The sequence below is a fragment of the Glycine max genome, chromosome 16 (genome assembly GCF_000004515.6).
Source record: "Glycine max cultivar Williams 82 chromosome 16, Glycine_max_v4.0, whole genome shotgun sequence".
NCBI lineage: Eukaryota > Viridiplantae > Streptophyta > Magnoliopsida > Fabales > Fabaceae > Glycine > Glycine max.
The window spans coordinates 27,220,750-27,246,720 of NC_038252.2; the positions used below are offsets into that span (position 1 = coordinate 27,220,750).

At 31.0% G+C, this 25,971-nt stretch overlaps 1 protein-coding gene across 5 annotated transcripts; it reads left to right on the forward strand.

Moving 5' to 3' along the window:
- The first annotated feature begins 424 nt into the window (after window positions 1-424).
- On the forward strand, window positions 425-6,837 carry LOC100782154 (prolyl 4-hydroxylase subunit alpha-1-like). 5 transcript variants are annotated; one of them, XM_006598670.4, is made up of 8 exons: window positions 430-781; window positions 867-954; window positions 2,821-2,918; window positions 3,024-3,121; window positions 5,476-5,605; window positions 5,705-5,892; window positions 6,005-6,094; window positions 6,541-6,837. In XM_006598670.4, the coding sequence occupies exons 1-7, from the start codon at window positions 570-572 to the stop codon at window positions 6,076-6,078; spliced, it is 888 nt and encodes a 295-aa protein (XP_006598733.1). In that variant the 5' UTR covers window positions 430-569; the 3' UTR covers window positions 6,079-6,094; window positions 6,541-6,837. The 5 variants fall into 5 exon arrangements, with proteins under 5 accessions (XP_014623910.1, XP_006598733.1, XP_006598732.1 ...); XM_014768424.3 differs by lacking the exon at window positions 6,541-6,837 and having other exon boundaries at window positions 425-781; window positions 5,512-5,605; window positions 6,005-6,267; XM_006598669.4 differs by lacking the exon at window positions 6,541-6,837 and having other exon boundaries at window positions 432-781; window positions 6,005-6,267.
- The last annotated feature ends 19,134 nt before the right edge of the window (window positions 6,838-25,971 follow it).

Here is a 25,971-nt window from a genome sequence, read left to right on the forward strand (position 1 = left end):
ATAATTAACTATGTTTTATTTTGATCATATTTATGAATTAAGTTTAATATTATTTTGATTTTTGTTAATATTTGTAAATTGACACTTTATTTTATGGGCGTGCTTGTGTTACAAACAATCTCTCGAACATTATGACTTTGTTAATTAACCGTCTCTTATATAATAGTTGTTTTACTATGTGTTGATCATAAATTTTTTACTCATATTCATTTTTGTTCTCAATTAGTTATACATCATAGTATTGTTGAGTGTTATAACGACATAAATATAATTATAGCCGCGGAGCGACCCGTGCGTACATAAGGGGTCCCGTACGTCTTGATACAAAAGGTCCATTCGAAGCGTAGAAATGTTTATTCTTCCAATTAATAATAATATTCCAACAAGGAAAAGGAAAACCAGGCACGCAAACGGAAGCAGAGCCCACAGAACAGAGGCCAAACAAAAACCAATAAAAAAAGTCTTTCTCTTCTTCTGTTTCCTTCATTCAATTCAATTTCAAGTCTCACCAGTTGAACATTGTTCTCTTCCTCTCGCATTGCACAATTGTTTCACGATCACCAACACAAATGGTGAAAGCGAAGCAGTCTCAGGTGTGGCTTCGGAAATCATGGTGGAGGGTGTCGTGGCCGGGGACGCTGACGCTGCTGCTGCTTCTGACGTGCTCGTTTCTCATTCTCATTCCACTTGCTCTCCGCATTCTCTCCACTCCCCATGTCAACTCCTCCTCTGCTCTCTCCAAACCCAACGATCTCAACTCCGTCCCTCGCAACACTCACGTGTATGTGAACTCTGTTTCTCTCTGCCTCATTCACTTCCATTTCGTTCGCTTTCTCTGATCTTTTTTATTTCTTTTTGAGCTGAAGCAGCAGCGAAGGTGAAAACAACCGGGTAAAGCGGTGGGTAGAAGTAATGTCCTGGGAGCCGAGAGCTTTTCTCTATCATAACTTTCTGGTCAGTTTTTTTTTCCTTTCATGCCTGTGGCTCCCTATTTAGCTTTAATTGTAATCCAATTTCAATGGTGTAATGGGTTTTGTATCTCCATAAAACGGATACGATAGATTAGAAGAGAAAGTATAATAATAAAGACAAAAATTAGATATAGTTTGTCACTTTACGTTGTTTGTTCTTTGATTAGAATTGCATTATAAATTATAAATGTTTGTATAAAAGATTAGTATATATTTTTTTTATCGATAAATATTAATGATTAATTTATTAACTTTTTTATGAGAGGGATTTGAATTCGGTATTCTTTTCTTTCTTCTTCTCTCTTTAACAGAAGTCAATTTTATAAATTCGATTGTATGTAATTGAAGTGAAAATCTAATTTTAAATGAAAAATAATACTAAAAACATTTAAAAAATTGCACCTAAGTTTTGCTCTGAAAACAACAATAATGAAGTCTATGTGGAGGTTATCTAAATGATATATAGAGCTTTTGATTGGTTGTTCCTATAGGTACTTTGCTCAGGCAAGAATTTGTCATTGTTAATGATCTTGTGCTTGTCATTGGATTTGTACATGTTAGACTTGTTAAGCAGGGATGTGGGTCTAGTTTGTCTGAGTTTCTAGAAAATTGTGAGGTGGAAAGTGTGAAGGAGAGTAAAAATGGAGTGATATGGCAGATAGTACGGAAGGTTTGGGTGTTTATTTATCGATGCTCAATAAGGGAGTTTGAAATCTTTTTAAACTCACTTTTTTATAGTTTTTTTTTTGGGGGGGATAAGCAATGATATTGATTTAGGTAAAGGGGTACCAAACCCATATAAAAAAAACAAGCAGCACCAAAAGTGAGGTTAGTAGCTATTTAGTGCCACCTACATTCCTGCACGGTCTTAGATAGATACTAACCACCCCTTACATCAATAATATAATTTGTATACCACAATAATCACCAGTTTGGGAAACACAACTCAGCTATCTTTCATGCATAAGACTGGGTTGATGTTCCACGGCATAAAAGACGAATTAAAAAAGATTTATCTTTCCCTTTCAGCCAAGACCACACAGTGAATAAATAGTGTTGCTTCAAAGCTTCCTTATCAAAAGATTTATCATGAAAGACACATTGATTTCTAAGATACCACGAACACCACACAAGGAGCCTCCGATGGTCAACATAGGACTATCCAGTTTTGCATGCATGTTGCCAAAAATATTGAGTAGCTTGTGGCGGGATCACCGTAATCACCACCTCCAACCGATACTCTAATGAAACCTCCATCATTTTTGGGCAGGAAAAGAAGACATGGTTGGCATTCTCCTCCTGTACAAACAAAAAGGACAGAAACTGTCATGGTTAGATAACATGACATCCCTCTTAATCAAAATGGACTTGGTTGGCAACTGATCCATGAGTAACCACCACACGAAAATTGTGACTTTTGTAGGTATTTTGAGCTTCCACAGGATAGAGTATATGGCATTATCCTCCCCCCAACTCACTTTTATCGTATTGGAGGAGTAATAAAAAAATTATGAAGTGAAGTACAAATAGTGTTTCACTTTGAGCATTCCCACATTTTTCTTATACAAAACAAGCATCAAGAATTTTCATTACAAATGTTCTGTTTATCCTTTTCCACTTGCAAGCCCGCGCCGTGATCACCAAAGGTGAAGTTTTTTACTTATTTATAGTCATGGTTTAGGAAATATTAGAAAAAATGGACTACCTAGGCTCACTTCTCTAAGTTATTGAAACGCGGTGTTATTCTAAATGGTTATACTGTGTTTAAGGCCTGTGTGCTCAATTGTAGTACTAATATTTCAGTGTCTCCATCTTGAAATACTGAAATTTGGCTGATTAATCTTCACAGACCAAGGAGGAATGTGAATATCTAATTAATACGGCCACACCAAACATGCTAAAGTCACTAGTTATTGATAATGAATCTGGAGAGGGTATAGAAACCAGGTTGGATAATTTCCTCCTTTATACTTTTCTGTCAAGTGTCCTTTGAGTTCATTCAATATTGAAAATAAGTATCTAATTATATTTACTTTTTTCTTTTGCATTCAGCTATCGGACAAGCACCGAATATGTTGTGGAAAGAGGAAAAGATAAAATTGTGAGGAATATTGAGAAGAGAATAGCTGATGTTACTTTTATACCCATAGGTATGTACTTTCTGCCTTTTGCCAGTTTTTCACGAGTTTTAATTGTTGATAAAACTAAGGATTCATTGCTTTTGTTAATTTTTTTTGCTTCACTTATGTATTAAAGTAAATAATGAGTGCCAAGAAGGCCATCCTTGCCTCCTGTACCCAAAGTTTCATGAACCTCCCTGGTTCCCCCTTGTGATTTAGAAAAGTCATAAAATTTGGGTTGTAACCCTAATAAAATTAAGAATAATATATACTTTAGGGAATAAATTTTTAAACTTTCATATTTACATTAAAAATACAATAATTTAATATAATAAGTTTAACTTTGATTGATATATAGAATTTTTTTACACTATTTGCAACGTCACCAAAAGAGTTTTATATTTAAGGTATGAGACCCTCTTATGTTTCAATGATGTCGAAAAATTGCTAGTGCACGGTATCGTTCAGTAACAATATCGTTCTTTTCACAGGGACAGTGTACTTTGTTAAGTGAAATTACAAATTTAAATAAAATTAAAATGAATTAATGAAAAATATTTTAAATAAGAATTGCTTGTGGGAAATTGTGAAATGTAAGATCAATAATAGAGAATGAAAGCGATTTATAACGATTAAAATTCAAGTTGTTAAAATTTTCTTGGATCGGATTTCATGCTATGAAAATAATAATTAATTAAATTACCCTTGCACTCTTGGGAGTTCCTATTAAAGATAAATTAACTTAAGATAACATTCATTCTTTCTCGGGACATACAGTGTATCTAACCAAATTGATTCCTACTCTCATGAAGACCATGTTTAATTAGATCCTGTAAACACCTAAGTTCCTCTAGGAGCTTAATCTACTCTCCTGGTTCTACACCTAAGTTCCTTCCTTTAGTTCCGAAATCATGGGTTCAGCTCTCACAGTACTTCCCCAAATCCCTATGATTAATGCAGGCCAATTTCATTCAACATAAATAAAGCAATAGAAAGGAATCAAAGAGAACAAGAACAACACAAGGATAGCAAAAAATTAATTCATCAGATGTTCATACGCTATGCCCAACCCTAGAAACAAAAAGGAATACTCAAGAAGATAACAAAACAGAAGATGAAGAGGATCAAGATTCTAGCTCTCTTCCTAGCCATCAAGCATCACAATGTGAAACTCGATCTATCCTAATGTTCAGTAGGGTATTTAAAGTTAATGGGCTAAAATGTTCAGGCCTAAATACAAATACAAATCTTAAAAATAATTAAAATTCACGTAAGTCACCCGTCACAATTGTTATCCATATCTCACGACCATGATCCATGTTTTCGCAAGCCGACGATTAGGATAGAATAAAAGTTTGGCACTAGTCACGGTTGTGATCCATATTGCGTACTCCAACAATGTGAGTAATAGGTGTTAACTGTATCTCAAAATTGTAAGACTTCTCAAGGCATCTACAAACTCCAATGATCCATCTCAATTTCTCGAAATGCCTCACTAAGTTGCAAAAAGTGGCCTTCTACTCTGAAATTGGTACCTAAAAATACAGTAACACCTAAAGCGCAACCAATTCCATCAAAGATAGAAAAGTAGAGAAATTAACTAAAACTAAGTCCTAAACGCCACAATGTACAAATAAAACTAAATGAAATGCAATGCAAATGGAATATGAAATGCTACGAATCAGGTAACATATAATTGGATGACAATTTCTTAATAATTGGGTGATATTTAAGGTAACATTAGAATTCATAAAATTAATGATTGCAATTTAAAATATTTTTAATTGCTTAAATGGTCAATCAATCACTTTAGTTTGTGAATTATGCATTTGTCTTTAATGAATATTTTTGTCAGCATGATACTAACTTCTGTGAATTATTTGGAGTTCAAGTTGTCTATGTGCTTCATTATTCGGCTTAAAATTCTTTGTGCATTTCTAGGCTTTTCTTCCCTTTATGAAAAGGAAACAAAAATCATGCAAAAAAAATCCTTGAAATCACATCAGTGATGAGATCAATATTTTTTTAGCTACTAATTTGCTTTATGAAATTGAAATATTAATTGAATGGATATGTAAAATTCTAGATTATGCTTCTTTTTTCAATGAGATATGTTTGAATTTGTATCAAACCTAGACATTGTCATTCTTGGACGTTTTGCCTTTGCTTTGTTTAAAGCAATGGACCGTCGTGTTGTCTGACTATTTACTCCATTTATATATGAAGTGCAAAAGATAAGAGATATTTTAAAACTAATTTTCCACCAAGCAAACAAGATGGAACTTGTTTAGTTCTCTTTGCCTTTTGGATGATGCTTAGATACTATGTTATTTTTCATTATACACTTAAAAACCACTATATAAGTTGTATCCCACGATATGCAGAGCATGGTGAACCACTTCATGTTATCCGTTATGCAGTAGGACAATATTATGAACCTCATGTCGACTACTTTGAGGAAGAATTTAGCCTTGTGAATGGGGGTCAACGGATAGCAACAATGTTGATGTACCTGTAAGTGACTTCAGTTGCCTCTTATTTGTTAACCTCAATTTGTGTTGGATATGAAAACAAATGCTCATGCAGTCCAATTTTTGTATTCTAATGATACAGTTCAAATGTTGAAGGAGGGGGTGAGACAGTGTTCCCAATTGCGAATGCAAATTTTAGCTCTGTGCCTTGGTGGAATGAGCTTTCTGAATGTGGACAAACAGGACTTTCAATTAAGCCAAAAATGGGTGATGCTTTACTTTTCTGGAGCATGAAGCCTGATGCAACTTTAGACCCATTGACTCTTCATCGTTAGTTGCTCTTTTTATTTATTTATTATTTCTTAGTTGTGCTATGTTTAGAAGGTTTCGATTTTAGAGTAGATAAATTAACAAGCATATCTATTTTTATGATAATTTTCAGGTGCTTGTCCAGTGATTAAGGGTAATAAGTGGTCATGTACCAAATGGATGCATGCCAACGAATACGAAACTTAAATAGGCATTACTATAGGTATCTATCTCCCATTACTTGTTCTTACTGTATTAACATAAATATAACTTTGCAGTTAAGGTTAGACAACAATGTTTATTTTACAATGTTTCACATTACTGTTAATTGAGACGGTTGTACATGCCAAAAATATGTTAAGAGTGCGTTTGAATAAAGAATTTTAATTGATGAAAGTAATTTATTAAAGAATTTAAATTTTTATAATTTAAAATTCATTGTTTTGATATTTTTTTATGAAGAATTTAAATTTTTGGAATTTTAAAATAGGATTTTAAACAACTAAAAATGTGAAATTTCAATTTCCTTATAAAAGGTGAGAAATTGAAATTTTCTTCTTAACGAAAGAATTTTCTAAAACATTTGCATATTTTCTTTATAATTTTCATCTTCTCTTCCACCCGAAAGTTTCTGAAATCTTATTCTCGAACTTGCGACTCTTCCCTCAGGCGACGATCCTCTTCTTCAACCGTTTGAACTCGTGGAGCATTGATCGAGTGTGGGCATAGGGGGACACATAGAAATGCATCCGCAAGTCAAGGGAGCAGCCGTTGCTATCTATCATGCGACGGAGGTGCTCGCCGGCGCGAAGGGACTGAGTCATGCCTTGTGTCGTTGACTAAATGTTGTGGTCGAGTGTGGTGGTGTAGGCCATCTTGTCGCGATTCTCCTACGACTTCCTATGCCGCATATTATTCTTGTCTTTGGAAGCACACCAATCATATATTTTCTCATCTTTACATTTATTTTCTTTCACTCTCACAATTTTAATTTTTTTTATTCAAACATAAAATTTTGAAAATAAAAGAATTTCAATTGAAATATTTAAAATTCTTAGAATTTAAAATTTCTCATAATTTAAAATTTTTTTATCCAAACACACTCTAAGAGTGTTTTTTTTTTTTTGTATTTTCTTCCTTGTTTCCTTTATTTCATCATTTTCTTTATTACGAACAATTATTCCCAGGATCGGTTCGAAGGTGGATGGTACAGGATCCACAACTAAAATAGGCTAAAAAATAAATAAAAAATATATAGTCATGTAATAATTTTTTTTAAAAATTATTTAAACTTTTATGATTAAATTAAAATTATTATTTTATTTCAAGATTTCTTTTGTTTAAATAAAGATGTTTAATCTTATTAAAAAGTATTATTATATTAGTTGTTAGTTTCTTTTTTATGTATTATATTCATAAGTTTATATTTAATTGATTTTTAGCTCATAATGGCATATTAACGTGTAATTGATTTATAATAATAGACTTAAATTATTTATATTTTTAACAAAATAAGAAACACACAAAATCTCAAATTATAAATGAATAAAACTAAATATTAGTATATTAATAAAAAACTACATATAATATTTAATATGATATGATATTTTGTCAATAGATAATAATCAAACTAAATCATTTTCTTCCATAAGAAAAATATATAATTAAATTAAATTATGAATATATAAATAAAATTAAAATTATTAAAAATTTGATGAATTTTTGGTCCGCTTGTCTATTCTATCTTTTACAAGAAAGGAAATAAGGAGAGTCAAACTTTTCACATTCTCTTGTCATCCCTATGTATAAATATTTATATTGAATAAATACTTTAGAATAAATTGAACAAAATAAATAATAATATAATAGTAAATTAAATAAAAGACTTGATATATCATTTTAAGATTTATTAAAAAAATCTTAAAACTATGTTACTCCATAATGTAACCATGCCATTTTTAATAAAAATATTATTTTTCTTATATTATATATTTTTATATTTTCAAATACATAAATATAAAATAATCAATTTAATTTCGTGTGAAACATATTAATAAAATAAGTGTCTTTCTCAACCTTGTTTGAGAGCTTTGTTTCCACTGCCACGGTTGAGGCTGGTGGTTGGCCAAGGGGGCGCCTTTACACGGCGACTCAGGGAGAAGGGCATGCGCCGCCACATCTGCCACACGCCACTTTTCCACGATACCTACTCACCGACGACCACCTAGATAGACTTGTCAGAGCCTCTCCAATTCGTTCCATTGGAGTAAATAACAAAGCCTTGTTAAAAGTTTCAATATCTTTCAAGCCTTTGTTTTGCCTTTCAAAATCAACTTTTCTATTTTCTGATGTAAAACACACCATTTAATACAACTTCTCACTCAACTTTTTCAAAATTAATTTTATCCTAACCCTAAACCAGACAGACACTGAAAAGCTCTAATAACCCCAAACTAGCAATAGTGTCTAATTAATGAAAAGTGAAGTAGCGTGTTAATTTTTAGAAATATTTTGTTATTTATAAATTATTATTTTATTATTCTAAGGAATTTGAAATTTTAAAATTATTCTACATATCTTTATAGTGTCCTGAATTTTTAAAAATATATATTAATTGTGTTGGTAAATTATTATGTTATTTAAATTTCAAAATTTTAAGAACTATATGATATTTTCAAATTGTTATGTAACTTAAATTTTAGAAAATATCATAAGTTTTGATATAAAAAAATATACTGATATTCACAGATAGGGACAAATTTACGGAATTTAAGAGTGGGTTACGACCCTTTCCTCCTTTATTTTTTTTCATAAAATTATACAAATTTTAATTATTTTATTATAAATATTTGTTTGTAGATTTAGATATATGTAGTTTTACAGATTTTTTTATATTTTAAAAAATATATTATACATTAAATTTAATTTATTTCATAAATATTAAATTGTTTTTAAATTTTATAAAATTTAGTGGAATGAATCTATGTAATTAATGAGAAACTTTAATGGACTGCAAACACGTGATTGATAATGACTCTAGCAACAAGACCCATTTGTCAGAAGTTGGTATCATTTTGCAAAGATGTAGGACTATTCTCTCATAGGTAGATATCAAATGGATTATATAAAATTGGCATGCCTAGTAACTTATGTGTGTTATTTGAAACGTCTCATTCCCAGTAACCCATGCATGTTATTTGAAATGTCTTGGTAGTTATATGCTAGTAAGGGTCTTTAAATTCCAAATAAATTCTTTGTAAATCGATAAATTGATTTAAAATAATAATAAAAATATTTAACTAAAAAAATCTAAAAAATTGTATATTTTTTATAATTTGATTTGATTTTTGAATCTTATTATAAAAAATCAAGTCAAATTGAACAAATTTATATTATAATTATATTGATTTTTAATGTGGAAATTATAATAAGTATTAAATAATTTATTTTTTTTGTTTTATAATCAAGATGAATATTTTATTTTTAGATATTAAAAAGATGTACTAATATTATAAAAAATATATTATTAAATATCAAATGATACATAAATTATCAAGATTTCTAAAATCGGATCGGTAACTAAATTACTAAAGACATTGGTTCAAAGTTCAATGATTTAATCATAGTTGAACCAGTTTCAATAAACTAATATATATATTTTTATTTTTAATATAATTCACTAAGTCATATTAAATAAAAAATAACAGTATATGCATAAATTTAAAAAATTAAAAACAAACCTAACTTAAAAGTTTCATAATAACTTATAACTCTCATAACTCAAGTCATAAGATATAACAAAACTACAAACCAAATCCAATAAATCATAATATTTAAGATCAACATTATCAAATAAAATTCATGAGCAACTACAACTCTAAAAAAAATCAACTACAAGTAAAAGTAGTTGATATAATTTTCAATCATAAATCATAATAATCACCTAGATTGATTCCATCACACTCTGATAAGGTTGGAATAACATTAGATTCTACACCGATCGAACCACCACCATGATCACCACTTTCAACTTGAAAGTCCATATTGTCAAGATTTTTATCACCTATTTAAATAACAAACAATAAGATTTTAACTCCAAAACAATATTTAACAAATGAAACATGTTTAATAAATTTAAGCAAATAACAATAAGTCAATAACCTTCATTATTGGCATTTGATGCACCAAGTGTAATTGCATTCTCATGATACAAAGCATTCTCAAGGTCATTAATATCAAGCTCAGGAGATGCTTCTTCCTTAGTTACCCAAAAATCAATTTAGTCAATTGCTTCAAAGTCAATAGGACATAACATGTCTTTTTGTAGTGATTCCTATAATCAAGCATCACAATATAAAAGCAAAATTCAATTATACTTAAAAGAAAGTAATAATTAATAAAGAACATGTTTATAATGAAGCATCACAACATAAAGAAATGTTTATACCTATTCTTCAAAGGCAAATTATAAGTAACATAAATCAGATCATTTAATCTTTGTTGTTCTATTCTATTTCTTCTCTTACTATGGATGTGTTCAAAGACACTCTAATTTCTCTCACATCCAAAAAGAAGTTTGACTAAGGATACGAACCACCAACTTTTTCAAAATTGGAGCACTACTTCCAAATAATGACCACCATTGATCATCAAGAAATGTAATTACTAATTAGTTATATGATCATAAAACATAAAATATACAAAAACTATTTAAGTATAAAATATAAATACAAGTTAGTGCTTACTAGGCCGGATTGTGTTGCTTATAGGAAGAGCACTTGGTCGATCAAAACTTTCTTGTCGATCTTGATACATCTCCATCTCACTAATGACTTGAGTCAGGTTCTCACACAAACCTCTTTTTTCAAGTAAATCAACAACTGAATCGATGACCCTTCTCTTATTATTAAACTTCTCATTGTACCTGAATGCATGATTAAACCAATAAGTTGTTGCATGAAGTTTGAGCTTTAAATGCTTATCCCATTGAGCCTTAATAATATATGCATAAGGTTTATGCATCTATTTCTTTCTTAAACATCTCATTTATAGCATTTATTTCCCTTTGCATGCCTTCATAAACATAAGAAAGAAAGGGTTTTTCATCTTCGTCTACAATTCTTAGTAAACGAATAAGGTAAGCCACAAGCTTTGTTATCATAAAATAATCATTCCAAAATTTTTGTCCACTACCAAGGCTTGCAAGTCATGCTTGTGATCATTAATACTTTTTAGTGTAAGAAAAGTAGTAGCAAACCAAGTCACTCTTGGACGTACAATTTATGTCCAACCTTCTATTTTCCTTAATGAAGATAAGAGTACCATGTGATTATATACAAACACAGTTATCTTGGAAACCTTTGAGGCAAGGTCTGTAACATGAGGCGACCTAGCAATGTCCTTCAAAAGGAGATTCAAGCAATGAGCAACACAAGGAGACCAAAAAATGGTGTCATATTTTACAAAACTAATGTTAACATAAAAATGACAACATCGGTTTTTAAAAAATGATGTTGTATAGTAAGAAATAACAAAAAATGAAAGTGAAATCTATACAAATTAACATCGGTTTTTACAAAAACCAATGTTGAGGTATACCTACAACATCAATTTTGATTAAAAATCGATGTTGATTTGTACTACCCAACATCAATTTCTCCTATTGCAGGTTATTTCCATCTTGCCAGAATTATCTTGTTTAATTTGCTCTATGGTAAGGGAAGGTTTGGGGACTGAAGGTGTAACCTTGTCCATGACCCATTTTTCAGTAAGAGTTACCTCATCCCATTTTATAATTTTGGGGAGGGAAACATTAGCCTTTGTCATATAAGTGATAAACAAAGTTGTCTCTCCTTTTTATGGTTTGAGAAGAACTCTCGATGCACAAGTGTTCATGACTTTGTACCGGATTCTGTAAATCAAGGCTGCTAGAATTGAACCATTTTTTATGTCTAGGCCATGAAAGTGGATGTTAAGGAATAGAGAGTCAAGGATGTTTTGATCCATCAGACTCACTGTTTTGTTTGGATAACAATTGAAATAGACTGGTCCTTGTCCTAGGCTAGTTTCTATGTCCCTATTAAAGAATCTTCAAATTTATTGTTCCTAATATCTCTAAGACACATCAAAACTGTGGCATCTATGCCCATGTCAATTAATGGTTTGATTGCCACCTGGACACATCCTATGTGTAGATATTTGTATTTTCTGTTATGCTCAAAAATTGAATTTTTGGATAATAAATGAAATTTTTCCCCTATGTCTTTTCCTAGAGGAATGTTATTTTCTATAGTCCTAATTACATAATCAAAACTGTGTTTGTTTTTAATTGCCTCGGGAACATGTAATGTATCTTGAGGGATTTCTGGGATGTTCTAGTCATCCATGTTTTGGTTTATATCCTCGAAGCGGACTTCTTCGTCGAAGAGATTGTGCTTAGGGTGACCTCGTGGGTCTGATTGTCTTGCTCAGTGAGCATATTTAAGTTTCTTGGGTCTGAGGTTGAGGATGACGATGAAGAACTAGAACGGAAAGAAATACGGGAAAGCAAACGCAAAAGACGAGACATGATAAAATTCATGCTCCAGTATCTTTGCCTTCATTTGATTCCATAGAAAGATTTACATAAGGGTATATGTTACTAAATTTCCTAGATCTGGAAAAAAAATTAACTTTTTTATATTCAATACATTTGAACCTCACTCCCATAGCCACTAGTATATTATGTCTTAATACTTTATTTAAACAATACACCTTAGCCTTACTGCTCTTTCTCAACCACGAGACTTACTACTACAATATCATTCAACTAAAATATCAGACTGTTGTACTTCTACGAATACTGTTCAAACACATACTATACAAAACATTTATTGTTCATACTTCCAAATCCATAAAATTAGTATACATATATCCTTACGGATTACATTCCTACTTTCCTATTAGGCTCTGATACCATAGATCAACCAAAATTAAGACCTTCTCTCTAATTCATATTGATTTTGTGTATCCTACTTCTTTTCTATCCGTAAGGATATATGTATACTGTTTAATCCGTAAGGTACAAGACTGCCTTCACGGTTCCTTTCGGGCAATATGAATGGAATATTATATCATTCAGTCTGAAGAATGCCCCTTCAAAATTCCAAAAAATCATGAATGATATCTTCAATCCATATTCAAAATTTTTCATTGTTTATATTGATGATGTCTTAATTTTCTCTCAAACCATTGACCAACATTTTAAAGACCTACATACCTTTATTAATATCATCAAACCAAATGGTCTTGCAGTTTCAAACCAAAATCAATCTCTTTCAAACAAAGATCTGATTCCTTGGTCACAATATTCACTAGGGAACAATTATACCAATAGACAGGTCAATAAAGTCTGCCAACAAATTCCCAAACCAAATCTTAGATAAAATCCAGTTACAAAGATTTCTAGGGTGTTTAAATTATGTTGGTGAATTTGTACCATACTTGAACAACATTGTCAAACCACTACATGATAGGCTAAGAAAAAATCCTCCTCCTTGGTATGATATTCACACCCAGGTCGTTAAGGATATTAAGCTCAAAGTTCAATCCATAAAATGTTTGTATCTCCCAATTCCGTAGGCATTCAAAATTGTTGAAACAGATGCATCCGACATAGGTTATGGTGGTATCCTCAAACAAAGAGTCAATACCCAAGAAAATGTCATTGCATATATATCAAAACATTGGAGTCCTGCACAACAAAAATATTCAACTATTAAAAAAGAAGTTTTAGCAATTGTTTTGTGCATTTCAAAATTTCAATCTAATTTGTTAAATCAAAATTTTGTTATCAAGGTTGATTGTAAATCAACCAAAGAAATTTTACAAAAAGATGTAAATCATCTTGCCTCAAAATAGATTTTTGCAAGATGGAAAACAATTTTAAGTGTTTTTGATTTCGAGATAGAGTATCTCAAGGGCACTTCAAACTCTCTACCTCACAATCTTATCTATGAATTCTTATAGAAAAATTGTCATGCCACCTAAGGCATCTGGTGCCTCCTTGTGAGGAGGAAGAAGTAGTGGAAAAGGTTTCAAATTGGCTCTACCAGAGCCATCCCAAAAAAGTTTCACCCTCAAAGATCCTGGGTCATCACCCAGAAATCAAACAACAGAAGGGTCATTTACCCAACTTGTTGAAATCAAATCTGAGTCATCCACTCAGGAACTTCAAAAACCAAACTCAAACAAACCAAGGCTGACTATGCCTTCCCAATGAAACACTTTGGCCCTTCAAGAAATTGCCTACAAACTCCAAAGAAAACTTCTCTGAATAGATGATGAATCTGAAATTGATTAAAACCTTAATCCAAAAACCAAAGCATTCAAAAGTTATTTGCAATACTCCAAAAGAAAACAATAATAACCCCAAGCAACACCAGCCCCAAAACCTTCTAACATTATATTTCAAAAACAAATTTTCAACTGTTTTGCAGATGGAGCCAGAATATTGGGACAAGAATCCCTTTAAAGCCACAAAAGGTTTCCTACTGGATTCCATTTCAAACCAACAACAACAACAAAACAAGAACCTTTATGAATTCATTTTAATAGATTCAAACTCAGTATCTATTAAACATTTCAAAGACCCAAAAACCCTTTTAAACACTCATTCTACAATCCAAATTTTAAAGTTTTACAACCTAGACATTTTGGATCCAACTAAATGAATACAAAAAAATTTTATACCTTTTGATCCAATCAGTTATACCTATTGGGACTATATGGATGCTTGGACCAAAATTTTTTGCCATCAAAACAACAAATACAAGCACTCGTGGTTAATCTACTTCAAGACTAACACGATATACAATTTTCCAAATTGGTTCCTTCAGTGGTGGGACTTTTTGGACCAATCCCAGAGATTTTTCCCGAGCAGGTTCAACATGGATTTTCACAATTCAACATGCTTTTTAACTTTGAAGAATCACGAATTCCATCAAACTTAAAATATTTTTCTAGTTTTGCGCTTTCCTAGATTTTTTCCTGGCAATACATGTACAACAAAACAGAAAACAACAAGCAACTTCCATCCTTGCAAAGACATGCATTTTTCAAGTGGTGGAATCAATTTGACACATCAAAAGCAGAACCAAATAAGGTCAGAATATAGTTTAAAGTTCACCCAAAATTCCTTAAACCAGTTGATTAAGAGACTTCAATGTTTCTTGATAAGAAATCCAAGCTAGTCGCTTTCCTAGCAGGATCAAGTCAAAGGAACATCTGACCAAGAACTTAAAAGAAGTTCTTCAATTACTTCAAAACCAAGAAGAAGGAGAGTCTTCATCAAATAAAGAAGACGGTAATTCAACAAGTTCTTCTGATGATTTTTACCAGAACAAAGATGACTGCTTTGGTATTAATTTAGGAGAAGATTAAATTTTGTTTGTAAATTGTTTCTGTAGAAATAGTTTAGGTTACATTTACTTGAACTATAGCTACAATAAATTTCAAGTCTATAAAAGGAGTCCTTGACTACACTATGAGACACCCTTTTACACTGATAGTTCGGAGAGAAGTTAGGGAGAGAAGCTCTGAGAAAAAATCTTTGTAAGCTTTTCTTTCTTTTGAAATAAATTTGTAGTTTTCTCACCCCTGCTCCTGACTTCCATTTTAAATAGGCATGGCAATGGGTCGAGGTAGGGGGGTATTGCATTTCCCACCCCTGCCCCCAACTTTGTAATCGATTCTCAACCTCACCCCTGATCCCCGTCGGGGTTAAAAAGTACACACCCATCCCTATCCCTCCCCACCCCTTGCTAGTATTGATTAAAATTAAAAAAAAAAAGAAAAATACTATAACTTTTGTTATTCAAAAATGGGGCCAAAATTCAAAATATGGGATCATAATTTAAAAATTACAAAACCAAATCAATCAATTCAATTAAAATCATAAAATTTGGGTATTACATAAGGAATTAAGGACTTGCATATTTAATTTATCCCAAAATACAATATCATCTAAATATATGTTGTCCCAAAAAAAGTAGCATATGATTCTATTTAGCAAAAAATAGAGATACTTATATACTATGTTGGTTGTCCTTCAAGTTCTAATTTAGAGAAAAGAGAAAACTTAAAGATGTTTCATTCCTTCAAGTTACATAATAATAAAAAAAAGAAACAATTTACATTGTTCAGCAAATAAATTTTGATCATTCCTCCAAATTAGTGACACATGCACCCATCATTGCACTTGCATAAAAGAAGAAGAAAAAATTATAACAAAAGTTTCTATTATACAATAACAAAATTAGAAATTCAGAACATTGTTTACCTTCATCATCTGAAACCATATCTTTCATTAAAGTAACACATTTAGCAATAACTTTATAGCTCATAGAACCTATAAAAATACATTACAAGTATTTGTTTGTTAAATAAACACAAATATCAATTTAACAACCTATATGAATAAAACTTTACCAATATTTTCAGCACTCCACGACCAACTTCTAGCACACATTAAAGCCTTTAAAGTAGTTCATTAAAGTCGACTACGATGTGGGCTAAATATTTGACCACCGGTGCTAAATGCGGATTCTGAAGCTACGGTAGATACCGAAATAGCTAATATATCCTTAGCGATTGCTTGAAGTGTTGGATACTTGACACCATTAAACTTCCACCACATTAAAATATCAAATTCAACAACTCTTGGTAAAACCTTTTCTTCTAAATAGTGGTCTAACTCTAATTTAACATAAGAACTTCTAGCCCTTTTTTTCTTATAATTATCAAACTTAGATAATGCATCACCAACAACTTCACTACCAGTAACATCACCAACAATACTACCAAAAGAGTCTTTGTTCATTTTCATTTGGTAATCAGAAACTAAGTCATAACACAATTGTTGAATTTTTCATGATAATACTCAAGCAACTCCATCTTGTACCTAGGATCTAAAATAGTGGCAACTCTCATCACATTATGAATCACACCCCAATATTTATCAAATTTGATCATCATATTTTTTCCATTTGTTGAATAATTGGGTTAGAAGAGGTAATCCATCATTTGATTGGCAACTTAATCTCACATATATTTGGAAAATACAAATTAGCACTTGGATGTTTAGTAGAAGAAAACAATTCAGTGATAGTATTGAACAACTTCAATCTCCCACACACATCCTTTGCAAACTTCCATTGTAAAGTACTTGGAAAACAAGTATATTGAGACTCTTGTTGCTTTAATCAACAAAATACATCCTTATACCCTATGACAATTTCAAGCATTTTGTAAGTTGAGTTCCACCTAGTTGGACAATCTAAGGCCAAATTCTTAGTGTAAGGGATTCTCAATTGTTTAGTTGTTTCCTCAAATTTTCCCTTCCTCTTAGTTGTTATTGTCCAATATGCCACACTATCCTGAATCTTTTCTACACCTTATTTCATCACTTCCAACCCATCTTTTACTATCAAATTAAGGATGTGTGCACAACAACGCATGTGAAGTAAAGACCCATCCTTAAGAAAACTACCTAAGTGAAATTTATCCTTAATTTTATCAATTATAACATCATTTGTGGTACAATTATCTAGGGTGATAGTGGACAATTTTGTGTCAATGTTCTAATCCATCAAACAATTAGTCAATACATTGCAAAATCTATCACTTGTATGAGGAGCAAGAACATAAATGAACCTAACATAAAAAAGAGAGATATAATATAAAAAACAATATATATATATATATATATATATATATATATATATATATATATATATATATATATATATATATAATCATATTCAATCATTTTATAAAATATAAAGGCCTAATAATATAAAAATTTCAAATGATTTTATTACCTCAAAATTTGACTTTGTAAGTTGATGAGAATCCTAAAATTTCCCAAATACAAGGACCTATGACCAGGAGTAAGACCAAACAATCAGTGGATACCCTCTAACAAATGATAGCAGACATACTTAACAAGGCCCAAGTGAAGAAGGATGAAAACCCAGAGACAGAGGCACTACTAAGAATATTAATTGTTGTTGAAGGCCTAGACTAATTTGAAGGCCCATGCCAAATATGTTCTTTTTTTATTTTATAATTTTTTTCGTTGTAATTTTGGCCCAAACTGATTTGAAGGCTCATGTCTATTTCTATTTTTTCATTTAGATACACTATATGTATGAATTTTTTTTTTTCAATAGAAGGACTTTTGGCATTTGATAGAATTTTGTGAGAACTTCTTTTTGGGTTCCTCGCTGAACCAATATCGGACTTATCAAGGTAATCCTTATGGCGTCAACCCTGACTTATCTTCCCTCTCTGGAAGTGGCGTCATCAGAAACTCTGTAACTTGTATCAAACGATCCAATCCTAGTAAGGATCACATCATAAGTTCCAACAGCCATCAACGTAATGAGCTGTAATAGTCATACACCCCTTCTTCTAATTGGTTGAAGTCCACATGTTTGATGTAATGGCCACTCTTCCATCAAGACTATCCAACAACTTCAAAGATGTTGCTCATTCATTCTCATAGATTTTCATTATATCCTTCTTAATTATGTTTCTAGTAGGAACCTAAAACACAGGTTGAAGGGCACCAAAGTATCTCATAAAGCCAAGGTGATCCACAATTGATAGTGCATACTCATGCATAATAATTGCTTTTTTGAGCTCTCCACTTGCACTCTTTGCTTCATAAGTTCTCGCACCCAACATTTGCTTTCCTTGCACGACCTTAGGTGTAAGAAATGTGTGGCCCTTCATCTCTCTCATAAAATCTTGTATTGAACACAAATCTCATTATGCTGCCACAAATACTTGGTTCAATTTTTTGATTTCCCACCAAGAAGTTTCTTACAATACTTGCATTCAACCTTGTCCACACCATTGACTTTAATTTTTTAAAATGCTGCCAAATCTTACTTTTCAACCTACATATTCCTCTTTGCGCCTCCACATTATTAACTTCATCTTCATGAGGTGAAGGAGTAGGATCAAAATTAATAGGTGAAGGAGAAGGAGTAGGATCAACTTGAATAGGTGAAAGAGTCTGATCATTTGGTGAAGGTGAAAAAGTTTGATCAATTCATGAAGGAATACGACAAATTTCTTCTGGTGAAAAACTAACATCTTTCATCACTTTCCTGAAAAGAAAAAAAAGTTAATATCATAAAAAGTTTTTCCAAACAGCAAGTAGTATGATAAATGCTAAAAGTACTAAACATGATGAAAGCATATGATTCTATCATTAATACTATACAAAAAAAGGGTATTTCCGATGACACAAATCCATCGGAGTATGTTGATGGATGTTGTCTGATTTTGTCTGTGTGCACTAAACGCGCATATGTTGTTTTGATAGCTATGCTAAGCCTGCACGTTGCGCTAAGTTAAAAAATATCTCTATTTGGGCTAATCGTACAAGTATAGGCTAAGCGAGCCACACATTCTTGCTAAGCGTGCCTGGTTGCTAATTTGCAAGAAAAATTTCACCTACAATTCTCACTAAGTTGAACAGGCGCACTAAGCCCAATGATAACTCTAGAATTCTAATTACGTTAATTGGGCTTAGCATGCAAGTCTGGGCTTAGCGTGCACTTCGTATTGTTAAAATAAATCCTTGTTTTTTCCCAAAAAGCATGTTGAACACTAAAACAAGACAAGATCCATGTTTAATGCATTTATAATTATAAATTATAACTAAAGCTAGAAAAGATGACAAGTTTTAGTTTCACATCACGACAAATTACTAATTAAGGATTCACATAAACACCACCTATTTCTTTCACACCAGAGTAGACATGGAAAAACATGGTTCCAAGTAGATAACACATGATGAAATAGCCCAAATCAGAAGATAACAATGACTATAAGCACTGTAACTCACAACAGCGAAAGAGCATTTTCAACCATTCAATGTAGTCCTTTAAAACTACAATTTTATGAAAACAAGTCTTCTCATGTTCTAACATTAGAAAATATCTTACTATTAAGCCATGGTTGTTGCTCACTCGTGATATTCTTTGAATCTTATCTATCACAATGCAAATGCAGGAATGAGCAACTATGCATTTATGGAGAGCTTCTCCTTCGAAAGATCATTTCATTTCCAAACATCAAGCCATAATAAATTAAGGGCAACAACATCAAGTGAAGCACACACAAAAAAAAGAATCAAACTTCTTTTATTTATAAGTTAAGATGAACTTACATACCTCACCTCACCTTACATTTTCGAGAAGTTAAATAAGAAAGTTTCTGTAAAAGTTAAAGTGTGTAAATTGATTTTAACTTATAAGAGGAGTTTAATTCATTTCATTTTACAACTTCGTAATGCATAAGGGCATATATAGAAGATTCATAAACCAGCCAAACAATAGGCCAACATTTTATAAACCACTAGCCTTTTGCCCGTGTCGACGCCCGGGCTCATACTCATATTTGAGTATTGAAAAGTTGGAATAATTGATATTGAGTTACATGTAGGTAATAAAGTATGATTTTAAGGTAACATGTTAATATTATATATTGTTTAGAATAAAAGAAATGATGCACAATAAAAAGATGTGAATCAAACAATTACATAATTGGATAATATGTACCTCACTAAGTCATGAAAGATCAAGAACACTAAATCATGAAACAGAGGCAGAAAAAAGATTTGAGAAAAAAATATAAGTCAACGAAATAAGTTTATAATTAATCAAAACAAATCATAAATTGTTTAGTCAAAATTAAAAAGAAATTAAAAATTTGTTTGATACCCAAAGGTATTGAACTTACAACATTAACAAAAATATGAGAAGAAGGCACATGAAATAATCTCTAGGATGCACATGACTACTAGTGCTAGACCGTGCCTTCAAATTGTTGACTGTATTTTTTTTTTTTGTCTTCTTTTTGATTGAATCTCCTCCATCATAAATTAAAGAAAGCAATACACACATAAAAATTACTGAGCATAAACCTTTCGTCCATGTTTAATCTACAATTAAAATTCATAGAACATTACAGATGGTAACCGAAATCGTACAACATTAATAAAAATGTGAGAAGAAGGCGCATGAAAGAACCTCTGGGATGCACATGACTACAATCAGATATTAGTAGTGTTAGACCGTGCCTTCAAATTGTTGACTGCATTTTTTTTTTCTGTTCTTTTTGATTGAATCCCCTCCATCATAAATTAAAGAAAATAATACACACACAAAAATTATAGAGCATAAACCTTTCGCCCACGTTTAATCTACAATTAAAATTCATAGAACATTACAAATGGTAACCAAAATCTTACAACATTAATAAAAATGTGAGAAGAAGGCACATGAAAGAACCTCTGGGATGCACATGACTACAATCAAATATTAATAGTGTTAGCCCGTACCTTCATATTGTTGACTGCTTTTTTTTCTCTTCTTTTTGATCGAATCTCGTCCATCATAAATTAAAGAAAACAATACACACACAAATTATAGAGCATAAACCTTCCATCCACGTTTAATCTACAATTAAAATTCGTAGAACATTAGAGATGGTAACCAAAATCTTACAAAATTAATAAAAAAAATGTGAGAAGAAGGCACATTAAAGAACCTTTGGGAATCACATGACTACAATCAAATATTAGTAGTGTGAGCCCGTGCCTTCAAATTGTTGACTGCATTTTTTTTCCTTTTGATTGAATCCCCTCCACCATAAATTAAAAAAAGCAATACACACAAAAATTACATAGCATAAACGTAACAGAATATGCTTATTAATTCGAAAATTATGATCATTTCCATATCCAATCATAATATTTAAATTTCATTGTTAAGTACCTATTAATTTGAAATGAAAACTAACAAAAATACAAATAAATATGCTTATTAATTAAACGTTAATAAATTGACAATGATTATGTTAAAAACAAATATAAAATTGAAGCTGATTTGAATAATATGTTAAAATTGATAGTGTAATATTTTAAAAAAAATTGATTGTTAAGTACCTAGTAATTAGAAATAAGTCAACGTCTAAATTATGTTTATTTCCATATCCTAACAGAATATGGTCATTAATTTGAAAAATATGATTATTTCTATATCGTAACATAATATTTAAAATTGATTGTTAAGAACCTATTAATTTGAAATGAAAATTAACAAATATATGAATAAAATATGCTTATTAATTAAACGTTAATAAATTGACAATGATTACGGCAAAAACAAATACAAAATTGAAGTTGTTTTAATAATATGTTAAAATTGATACTGTAATATTTAAAATTAATTGTTAAATACCTACTAATTAGGAATAAATCATCAACTAAATTATAATTATTTTCATATCCTAACAGAATATGGTTATTAATTTGAAAATTATGATTATTTCTATATCCTAACATAATATTTAAAATTGATTGTTAAGTATCTATTAATTTGAAATGAAAATTAACAAAAATAAGAATAAAATATGCTTATTAATTAAATGTCAATAAATTGACAATGATTACGGCAAAAAAAATACAAAATTAAAGCTATTTTAATAATATATTAAAATTGATACTGTAATATTTAAAATTGATTGTTAAGTATCTATTAATTTGAAATAAAAATTAACAAAAATACGAATAAAATATGTTTATTAATTAAACGTCAATAAAATATGTAACGTTTAATATTTAAAATGAAAGTTTTCTCTTCTATAAAAGATACATATAATTTAGAAAGAAAAAAAAATAGAATTTGTTGGATATATGATTACACTTCATCTTTACATGGAAATTTATCTGTATTTTTATAATTATTAAAATTCCCTTACTGCAAACACTATAAACTTATTTAAATTAACTGACTCAAACAGATTTGGTTACAAAAAAGATGAATGCATGATTGCAGTCCATCTTTAGATTTAAATTTATCACTATTTTCATAACCATTGAAATTTACACTGCAACATATTTAAATTAACTTTATTTTAGTATAACTTTTCATTCAAATTAATTTCAACAAATCTGGAAACATATCAAGTACTCGTAAGTGAGATAATATAATCGTATTAATATCGAATGGTTATAAAATTCTATTAATCTATGATTGTATCTAAAATAATATAACCCATTTTTATTATTATAATAATAAATTATTATATATGATTGTTATTATAAATTATTATCATTAATTATAAATGTTGAACCACGGTCTAGAAGGCTTTGTTTTTGTCTCCAATCATGAATTGACAATATTAGTCTAATCATTTTTATTATTATAATAATATATTATTATAAATTATTATTATTAATTACAAAAAAATATTTTTGTTTTTATTATTTTTATTTTATTATTGTTATTAGATGTAAGGCTTTCACTCTAACAGTCACACATTTGAATTCAAAATGGGATTGGATGTTCAAAAGTAACTGCAGCGGCGCATTTTTTTTTTTTTTGAAATATTAATTCATTGGAAATAATAAATGTTGATTGACATTGACGAAAATAATAAATGCTGATTGACATTGACGAAAATAATAAATGTTGATTGACATTAAAGCAGCAAAAACGTAGAAGACATAAAATAGTATGAAATTGAAGGAAACAAAACGCAGAAGCATTAAAAGTAAATTATTTTTATTTTTAACCTGTATAAGCACAAATGCCAAGAATATCTACAACAGAGATTTTGTACACATTGATACGTTACCATGATAAGAACAGAATTGGAGAAGATTCAAGATCACTCGTGAAACTCAAAGTTAATTATAGTAATACACGTCATTTTTTGCAAGTAATACATAGATGAACACGGTAAAGAAAGGAACTCAAACATGGAACACAAAAAAGATAAAAATAAGTAGCGAATGCAACACAAAGATCCATATTTTTCCATATTGTGCCATTAAGGTAGAACAACGACAATCCAACTATGTTCATCTCATACCTATGAATGGCGTCCGTTTCCAAGAAATTCAACTGCAATCCAACACAAAAATAAAAGAAAATAGCAAAAGTGTTGTCAGTATATAGAAAAGTTAAAGATGATGAATAAATTAATAATAACAATTGAAGTATAATATAATAAATCTAGGCAAAAAATTCGAATCTGACCAAGCAGGAGGAACAACAAAAAATTTCATCTTTAGTACTGCGAGGACAAACAAATAAAAAAAAAAACAAAACCCAAAAATCAAAAATCGTAGTGACAAATCCAAGCAACAGGGATACATGATCGCAATTCATCTTTAGATGTAAATTTATCACTATTTTCATAACCACTAAAAAATGCATTCAAATGCAATAAGAGGTAAAAATAAAACACAGAAGAAGACGGGGAGGAAAAACGAACCTGTAATCTATCAAACATACTATGATCTATGGCTTTTGTCTTGCAAAGGAAGTAGAATACTCAACCACGGTTAGATAAGACTGAGGAATACAAAAAAATCCAATCTTTTGTACCGACAGAACCCAGAAATCAAAAGGAGAAATGAAATACATCACAAACTTGTCCTCCAAATGCCGAACACTATTTGTTGTCTTTTTTGTTGCTCTCGTTGAGAAATTTACGTTGGAGAAGTCTCAGGAACACAAAAAAATTAATCCTTTATCCTGTGAAAAGTCATCATAACCCAAAACAAAGACAAAAGATGCAAAAAAATTGAAGCTTTTGTGTTGCAAAGGAAGAACAATAGTCAGCCACGGTCAAATAAGTTGGATGAACACAATAAAGACTGGGGAACACAAAAAAAATTCAATCTTTTGTACCGACAGAACCCAGAAATCAAAAGGAGAAATGAAATACATCACAAACCTGTCCTTCAAATGTCGGGCACTATTTGTTGTCTTCTTTGGTGCTCTCGGTGACAACTTTACATCGGGGGAAGCTCAGGAACACAAAAAAATTTAACCTTTTTATCCTGTGAAAAATCATCATACGACAAAACAAAGGAAGAAGACACAAAAAAAATTAAAGCTTTTGTGTTGCAAAGGAAGAACAATAGCCAGCCACGATCAGATAAGCCCGAGGAACACAAAAAAGACTGAGGAACACAAAAAGATTCAATCTTTTGTACCAATAGAACCCAGAAATCAAAAGGAGAAATGAAATACATCACTAACCTGTCCTCCAAATGCCGGACACTATTTGTTGTCTTCTTTGTTGCTCTCGGTGACAACTTTACGTCGGGGAAGGCTCAGGAACACAAAAAAATCTAACCTTTTATCCTGGGAAAAGTCATCATAACACAAAAGAAAGACAGAAGACGCAAAAAAATTGAAGCTTTTGTGTTGCAGAGGAAGAATAATAGTCAGCCACAGCCAAATAAGCCCGAGGAACACAAAAAAATACAATTTTTTGGACCGTCAAATAACTGCCAAATCAAGAAATCATGTGAGAGAAAACAACGGGCAAACCAAGCAACAACCTTTAGGTTTTTTGGCCAAAACAACCAAATGAAAAAAGAAAACGCAAAAGGATAGTCTTGAAAAGAACCCAAAAATCATTTTCCGGCCAACCCAAGCAAAGAACTGTCAAACCAAGCCAAAAAGCTTCAGCCTTTGGGTTTTCCTCTCAGAAGAGAAAACAACCAAGCAAGAGCCTTTGGGTTTTTCGGCCAAACCAAGCAACGGAAAAAAGAAAACGCAGAAGAATAGTTTGGAAAAGAACCCAGAAATCAATGGGGAAAGAACCAAGCATATGAAAAACCAAAACGCAGAAGGATAGTCTTGAAAAGAACCCAAAAATCATTTTTTGGCCAACCCAAGCAAAGAACTGCCAAACCAAGCCAAAAAACTTCAGCCTTTGGGTTTTCCTCTCAGAAGAGAAAACAACCAAGCAAGAGCCTTTGGGTTTTTCAGCCAAACCAAGCAAACGGAAAACCAAAACGCAAAAGAATAGTTTTGAAAAGAACCCATAAAAAATAATTTTTCGGCCAACCCAAGCAAACAACTGCCAAACCAAGCAAAAAAGCTTCGACCTTTGGGTTTTCCTCACTGGAGAGAAAAGAACCAAGCATCAGCCTTTGGGTTTTTCGGCCAAAACAACCAAATGAAAAAATGAAACACAGAAGGATAGGAGACAAAATAACCCATAAATCATTTTTCGGTCCAA

What these genes read in the sequence shown, in the direction of transcription:
- LOC100782154 (XM_006598670.4), top strand. Translation starts at nt 570, where the DNA reads ATGGTGAAAGCGAAGCAGTCTCAGGTGTGGCTTCGGAAATCATGGTGG. An exon ending in TTCTCTATCATAACTTTCTG is followed by an intron (nt 955 to 2,820) that starts GTCAGTTTTTTT and finishes TAATCTTCACAG; the next exon opens with ACCAAGGAGGAATGTGAATA. An exon ending in GGAGAGGGTATAGAAACCAG is followed by an intron (nt 2,919 to 3,023) that starts GTTGGATAATTT and finishes TTTTGCATTCAG; the next exon opens with CTATCGGACAAGCACCGAAT.